This window comes from Drosophila elegans, unplaced genomic scaffold, assembly GCF_018152505.1.
Source record: "Drosophila elegans isolate 14027-0461.03 unplaced genomic scaffold, ASM1815250v1 contig_468, whole genome shotgun sequence".
Lineage (NCBI taxonomy): Eukaryota > Metazoa > Arthropoda > Insecta > Diptera > Drosophilidae > Drosophila > Drosophila elegans.
Window position 1 is genome coordinate 2,832,896 of NW_024545855.1, and position 8,365 is coordinate 2,841,260.

Here is an 8,365-nt window from a genome sequence, read left to right on the forward strand (position 1 = left end):
TTTAAAAGCAGACATAAATACTTATGATGATATTATATACATAGAAAATACATTCTTCAAATTGTTTATAACTTTATTTACAGACTTTGACCCTAACTTTAACTATCTGTGATTTTAAATAAAATATCAACACGATTTGTTTTTAAACAGACGTACACTAATGTTGATTATTTATTGAAACCTCCTTAAAACCTCATTAACTATATTTATAGATTTAATTATAGACGTTGACCTCAACTTTAACTGTCATAGATTTATACCTTTAATAAAATATCAACAAAATTTATATTTTTAACAGACTTATGTTGATAATTTATGGAAATTATACAGTTTTATTTTACATAGCAATATTTATAGAAATTTTACTTAAATTAAGGTTCTTAATTTATGTTCTTAAGGACATACATTCTTAACTTAGGCTTAATAAAAAATTAATTTGTGTTTAAACAGAAATGAGGTAATCTCGATTTATGCATATTTTATGTGAGAACTCACTGGCTATTATAACACTTATTTTTAGAACGTATTTACTGAATATACTTATTGGTTTCCAGCATTCTTTAATAATATCAACTTAAGCATTGGGCTACTCACCAAGCTCATGAATATTAATGTCTAGATGTGCCTTAAAGTTACTTTTATTGCGCTACTGACAGACTATTTATTTTGAATAATGTGACGTACTAATGAACACTTAAGTAGTTCTTGGATAATTTAACTGAGAGCCAAAGCATTAAGTTTTTATAAAGGGGAAATATCAATTTATTGTACTAAACTCTTAAGAACTATCATATTTGTTCCCCTACTAACACTATTGAATGTAGATTCTTGTATATACACATAGATGGTGCTGTCTTAAAAACATACTTCTTTTTATTGTATTACTTTATTTATTGTATTTCTTTTTGTGATATGTTTTTTAATGTGATTACAAATTTTAAAAAGTGTTGATTTCCAAAGCGTAAAGGTATTTGATCAACAATGTATATTTTCTTCTAATTTGATTATAATTTTTAAGAGCATATTTTAAGGTTAATAAATTCAAATTATAAATATTATGATTTATCAACTTTATGTGAAAGCAGTTCCCTTTATTGGATTAAAGAAATTCACTTTATACAATGATTGAATAAATAATAAAGTATACCGGACTTAAGTATTTATAGTGTTTAGTAATTAAATATTTGGTTTTGAGCAAAACTTAAACCAGATTATTAAGACATTGAGTGCAACAGTTAAGGAAAACTTTTCCCGCAGTGCACCGTTCGCACACTTCACTTGACTTTACTTGGCTGGCTAAAAATGACTGGGATGACTGCGATGGCAGGCAGGCAGGTCCCATTAACAATTTTGGGGCTGGCTAGGATCTGTCTGCTGCTTAAGTGCGTCTCGGAGTGAGCTGAGTTTGACAGCTTTTGTTAGCATGATTTTTGGCTTTTGGCGCGGCCTTAACTTCAGCCAATGCAGCTACAGCTTCAGCTTTAGCTTCAGATCCAACTTCAGTTTCAGTTTAAGATCCAGCTTCAAATCCTTCTCCAATCTGACTTATGATGCGATGCCCAAGTTGGGCGGAGAACTTTAATTGAAATTTCGCCGGCAATGGAGCCTGGCGACAAGTTGATTTTCCACTTGGCCAGCAGCTATTGGAGCAGCGAAACGAATTGGACATTAAACGCTACCGTTGGCCAAATTGCAAACAGCCAACAGGCAGTGCGATTGGCGTTAACAAGCGCATTAGATTTGCCGTGAATCTCGGGAATCCAAAGAGCTGCAAAGATCCAAGTTACCAGTTACCAGTCACCAGTCACCAGTTACCAGTCAGTCAGTCAGTGGCCAATTTGGCAAGGCTGTTTGGGGAATTGCTTGGAGCTGGACCTCTTCACCAACTGCCAAGGCAATTTGCTTGCTGTTTGTCAAGAACGTGGCCAAGTTGGATGTGTGTATTGGGAGTGTGCTGGCCCGGCCCAGGAAGCACTCTCCAATCTGTTGACTGCTTCTGATATTTTTTTGTAACCAGAAACAGAAACTGAACCAAAACCAAAACCCAAACCAAAAACCAGACCATACCAGACCAGCCGCAAACAGCAACAAAGTAGCTGCCGCCGTGCAAATAAAAACTGCGCTTCAACACGCACATATCCACAACCCACCTCCTGCCAGAAGAAGTCTGTTTGTAGTTTGCAAATTGTAACTAGATACAATTTGTAGCGTGGCTTTGTTTGCTGCCCGCTGACTTATTGCAGGAAGGAAAGCAGCGCAGAAAGATGGAAAGATGCTAGAGGAACGAGCAGGCAGGTTGACCTAAGGAATCCGACGATTAAAGACCCTTTCTGGCTAAAATAAATGTTATATCTGACATATTGGATACCACTCAAGAGATCGTCTCAAAACATAAAATATAACCATAGGATAATTCAAATGAACTGGAATTTTGATTAGGCAGGAATATTTCAATTGAATGATCTTTCGAAAATAAAAAAAATGTTATTTAATTAAATACAATCAGTAAATAACAACTTTAAAATGCTTAATTTTTTTTTGTATTTACCTAACTTGTACTGTTTAACTATATTCTTAAATTTTCCCTATTTATTTATTTCCCCTACTAAAAATACACCTTATAACGCAGTAACGCAAAACACAGAAAAGTGTTTGATTATGCTTTGTGGCAAGCTGCTAATACAAATGGTAATACCTTCGGAAAGGGTATGAAAAGCGCTGCCGGCAACTCGATGCAGACGGTCGCAATTGTTGGTTGCACCCAAAGTAAAGTGCGTACTCGTATGTCTGGTTTTGGCCGTGGTTCTGGTTGCAGTTGCAGTTGCTCTTGCTCTTGCTGTTGGTGTTGCACTTGGTTTTACTCTTGTAGTGGAAACCATGAACCAAGTGCTCCTCCTTCCCCAACTTTTCGCAGTGATTTGTTGCATTTCTAATGCGACTGCTTCGCTGTGTGCCCGCTGCACTTGTCGGCCCATGATATGTTTGCGTTTGCATTTTGGCCCACAACCCACACCCATTTCCCTCCTCCTTTCCATTGGCCAATTTTTATTCTCGCCAAGGGAACTCACTTACGCTGGGATTTCAATTTCGAGCGGAAAGCAGCCGAGGTTTCAATTGCCCCAGGGGCAGAGTAGCAGAACAGCAGAGCAGCAGAACAAGAAGGGCGAAAACCAGGAACCACCGATGTCTATCTGCCTGTTAGTGGTAAACTGGCCGCGGGCTATCAAAAATAGCGTTAGAAAATACATACACGATATGCCTTCTTAAAGGCTACGCAGAAAATCGGCTAATCGTGCAGGAACTCTGGTTAAATGGTTAGAACTTAATGATGAAAGCTTAGATACAGTAAAAACTATCTTTATCATATAATTTGTAAATGCTAAAAAAATGTACATGACCTAAATCATGTGGGATCAAAAAATTAATGACCTTTTGCTTGGGTCTTAGAAGCATTTTTAAAAATTTCAGCATTTAATAACTACTTAGCTAGAACGTATTAGAAATATATTTAATTCAAATTTAGCTGTGAAACTTTGTATGTAATACCCCATTTCTTTCTGTGTAGGAATGGAGAGAGTGTCAATTCTGATTTTACATCCACTTAAAGTGTCATCAGCACAGAAAGATTTAAGCACGCTGATCAATCCAATCAAATCCCTAATAGATGCAAATTAACGACAAATCATTTGCAGATTGCTTGCAGATAAAATACTTATAGCAGCGCTCCGGGGAATATTATAGTAATATGGTAGTGTGCCCCTCAATTAGCTTCAACTGACTGCCATCCAATTTACAATTCAATTAACTTTCCAGCAAGAGCTGTCAACACAATGCCATTCCATCTACCGACAAGTAAAACGCTCGCTTCATTAGCAAATTCTCCCGAAATTGCATTGACCTGGTAAAAAGTGCTGGAAAAGCTGGAGTTTACCCAGTGAAGATGGAGATTACTCCAAAATCGCAGCAGAGGATGCAGCCCAGCCCAGTGGCACTTTATAGCAATCAATTGCAACCGAGACTGAGTCTGAAACCGAGACTGGGACTGAGACTGAGACTGAGACACCCCCAAAACGACACACCCCCTCGAGAAGTCGGGTGAAAGCTTTTGCACTGCTGGCATTAACTCTGGATTACTTAAATGCTTTTTAATTGAAATTTTTCCTAATTTCACTTTGGGGGATCAAGTGCAACCAGCATACTAAGGCTACGCAAACAGAGAGACACTGGGAGACCAGACGGCTGCACTTCTCAAAAATCGTAGTTAGTTATTGTTAAAATCTTCTTATTAATACCTTTTGAGAGAAAATGTGCAAGACCGTTGTCTATCAGAAACATATAAATTGATAAATAACTAAGCAAATAAATAAAGAAGGTTCAATATTTGTTTCTTAAGTTAATGAAATGTCTAAATAATTTTCAATTATGATAAAGATAATTTCTGCTCTACTGGGCTTAAGCCATTACGCCAGACTGTAAATATATCTTGCTATGATTTTCATGCATTCCAGTTTTAAAATATTTTGAGTATGTATTACAATTTTTTAAATATTTAATTTGTATTAAATATAATTTTGAATTATATTTAAATATCTGAATGTTAAATATAAATTGGTTTAAAATTAAAACCCTATTAAACTAAGATTTTTAATCAAATATAACCCATTTTAAATTTAAATGAAATATTAAATATTACGATTTTGGATTCACTGTTTAATTTTTGTATCAGTGTGGGCAGGAATCTCCTCCGAACAGCACGCTCTGGCGCCTTGCTACCCCAATTTGGAATGGGAATGGGTATGAGTACAGCCATGAGGATGGGTGTGGGTGGCGGTTAAGACCAGAGAAAGGGGAAGTTTTTGCTTGTCTAGCCGGCAACATGGAGCGCAAAAAGTGAAAGCCATAAAAACTATACAGTAGCGCCAGTAGCCAACGGAGGCAGCAGCAGCAGAAGCACCAGAAGCAGCACATCATCAATTTCAATGCCGCGCGAGAGTCGCCAACTGGCGGAGAAGAGTTTTTCCTCCTTTCCGCCGTTCTCGTTTTCCGTTTTTCCTCCTTTTTTCCCTCGATTGCTGCTGCTCTGCTGTTTTCTGCCTCGTTTTTCATGACATTGTTGGCTCTCGGCTTTGGCTGGATATCTGTGTCTCCGTCTGGGCCTGCACTCAGGAAAAACCACCGAAAATCTTCTTGGCCAGGGGAGCTCCAAACTGGAAAACCACTTTCAGTGCGCAAAACCACACGGTTTTCTTTCTAATATAAAATTAAAAAAAAAATAAAAGATAAAAGGAACAAGGATTTAATACCAATATACATTTATGTTTTAAGACTTCCTAAATGCTTATTATCGTATTAAACAAAATCTAGTAAATTAAGTTTTAAACTGTCCAATTAACCAAAATATTTTTTATATAAGAAAGTTCCTAACAACAACGTTATTTCATTTTGCCTAAATTAGTAGAAATTATTTGATTGACATGTTGTGCATCAAATTAATATTCAATTCATTTATTTTTCACAAAAGACATTTCCAAAATAAAGAAAGGCGGGTCAATATTTTCGCGAGTGCTGTTGAGTGACTACCGAGACGCTTGAATTTGAGCTGCAAATCCTTAGTAAAAGCATTTAGCACTGCACTGCATTAAGGCGCAAAGCACTTTCTTGCCAACTTTCCGAGTTGCGAGTGTTGAAGTTGCTGTTGCTGGCTCACGAGAATGGTGTTTGCTGTGCGACTTTGGATTTCAATTTATCGCCTGCTGATATTTGCCCATTCCATATGGCACATGGCACATTGCACATGGCACATGGCACTCACTCCACAAATATGCGAAACGGTAATTTGCAGCTCCACTGGCAGTTCATCACAGAGGCTCAAAAGCACAGAATGGGAGCAGATGGATATGGAGATGGACAGGGACTGGGATTGGGGATTCTCAGATTGAGCTTCTTTTTAGCACACACTTGCCAAGTGAAACGGCTCTGCGGCTGGCTGACTAACCGAAAGAAAACCGAGTGCCGTCATTAGCTTATCGCCTCGGTCATGGTCCCATCTAGATGCGAATGCAAAAGCGAGTGCCAAGGCCCAAAAATCCGCAGTTCAGGGCCCCCAAAAGTGCAACGACACTTGCAGCGGCGAACGGTGCCTTTTGTTTGCCCATTCGTCCGTTGCCCGTTCGCCGGTCGCCAGTCGCCGTTCGCCGGCTTCAATTTCTCGCATCAGTTGTAATCCAAACTGCGGTAGTGATGTAGTGCTGTAGTGCCCCTCTTTCCACGAAATTTGCCGGCAACTTGAAATTAACATGTTGCCGCGCTTCTTCCGCCGCTGCAGCGATTTAGGATTTGAGAACCGTTCTTCTCTGGTTCGTTTAAGCACACTTGTGCCCGTGCCCGTGGCTGTGCCCTGCCCAATTCCGTTTAATTAGCATGGTCCAAGTGGCGGCCAAAGCTGCTCGAGCACGATGTGCCCGATGATGGCTTCTCTGGGCATTATTCTGGCCTCTGGCTACTGGCTACTAACTGCTGGCTGCTGTAGAACGGACTTCACGGCTTCCGTTGGCTGCGCACGCGCAATTAGCCAAAGCAAACGCCGATCCAGGTACTTGACCGATAGCCGATATGCCTCCTTACCTCCCCACACTTAGCTAACCTCAGAAATTAGCCATAAAAATGGACTTTATTTAAATAAAGAAAAAGGCGATTTTTCATCTCAACTACTTTAAGACTAATTTTATTGAATGTTAATTCAAACTTATTACACAAAAATATCTACTAACCTCCCCACTATTTAAATCGACTTTACTTACATGATAAAGAATATAAGTATAAACAATAAACTTAATATAATATTTTAAATTAACTGCGCGAGTATGTACAAATTAATTAAACAGAAATACATGCTACATATAAGCAAATCTCTTGATTTAATATTCACCACACAACTTTGTCATTAGAAAACTAAGAACCAATTGATTTTTCAACTTAAAACAGTCTTTATTTTTAGACATTATCAATCTAAAAAATTAAAATAATCTTTTAACAATCAAAGATACATAAGGTTGATTTAAAAGGAAACATAAATGTTTCTGCACTAATTAAAACAATTTTCAATAATCTAAAATTTAAGTTGCAAATAATGTTTTAGAAAATAAAGGAAAAGTTAAATTGAAGTAAATGGCTTGGTTTTGGCTTAAAGCACAAATGTTCCTACGTTTCTTTTAAGTTCCTTTTAAGATATCTGAGTTTATTAATTTTATATTCATTATATAACATGTTTTCTTTATTTTTCTCTTTTATTTATCAGAAATTCATGCTGCGCTGCTCTTGGAGACAAAAGTATGGAATGTATCTCAGGGGCTAATACTTTTATGAGTGCACCGCACCGCTCCGCACCGCCTAATGAACAGCCAAAGCCAGGGTCCAAGTTTTGGACAGGAACGCAATCTGCAGAGGTACTGAATGCAAATGGAAATTCCTGGAGGCATTCGATCGCATTACCACAAATCCGCCCAGAGCCGTGGAACCAGTTGGAAGCCCAATAAAACCGCCTCGGATTGCAATGGCCCATCGACAGGCGCTATATATAGAAGATGCCAACTAAAAATAGCCGCGTCTTAAATGATTTTTGCTCATTAGAGCGTGCGTGTTGCTATATAGCCATGTTGCTATGTTGCTATATTGCAGAGGGACACCAAACAAAAAGTGAAAAAGTGACAGGAACCAAGAACTAAAACAAAAGCCGAGCCTGTTGCAACTGCAACTTGCAGTCGGGTCCACATTTTCTACATGACGCTGCGAATGCCAGGGAACATAATAAAATCATGTAATGGACTGCGCATGAAAAACAATGCAAAAAGCGTTGACAACATGACCATATTTCCCCCATCCCATCCCGTTCCACTGAGGGGTGTGTGTGTATCTGTTTTGTTACTATTTTGCAGAATAATGTAATAAAAATAGCATGCCAAGCATTGGCCAGCTAGCCATCCAGTTACACTGGGAACATAAGGCTGAGCTTATTACGATTAATGATTGTGAAGAACGCACATTTTATTATGTCAATTTGTAAATTTAAACTGTTAGAAATTATTTTCTAAGAATGTTTACTTCATAAAGTTGAAATAAATAATTTGTTTTTCCATTTACAAAACTGAAAAGAATTAAAATAGTTTTATTAAAGGTGGAGAACAAATTATAGAGGCTGTAAAAAAAGGTTTGATATATTTAAGAAAATAAATTGAATATTAAATTTTTGTGATTATTTTCTGAGAGTGTCGCCAGGCAGCCAGCCATGATGACGATCATGCCGATCGATAGCCGGCAGACGAAGATGGAACAACAAAAGACTTTGGACACAAACTCACGCAGCCAA

At 37.9% G+C, this 8,365-nt stretch overlaps 1 protein-coding gene across 1 annotated transcript; it reads left to right on the top strand.

Moving 5' to 3' along the window:
• Positions 1 to 6,239: 6,239 nt before the first annotated feature.
• Positions 6,240 to 8,032, top strand: LOC121467525. The gene is made up of 2 exons (XM_041708968.1): positions 6,240 to 6,592; positions 7,298 to 8,032. Exons 1-2 carry the CDS (start codon positions 6,456 to 6,458, stop codon positions 7,533 to 7,535), a joined length of 375 nt encoding a protein of 124 aa, XP_041564902.1. The 5' UTR covers positions 6,240 to 6,455; the 3' UTR covers positions 7,536 to 8,032.
• The last annotated feature ends 333 nt before the right edge of the window (positions 8,033 to 8,365 follow it).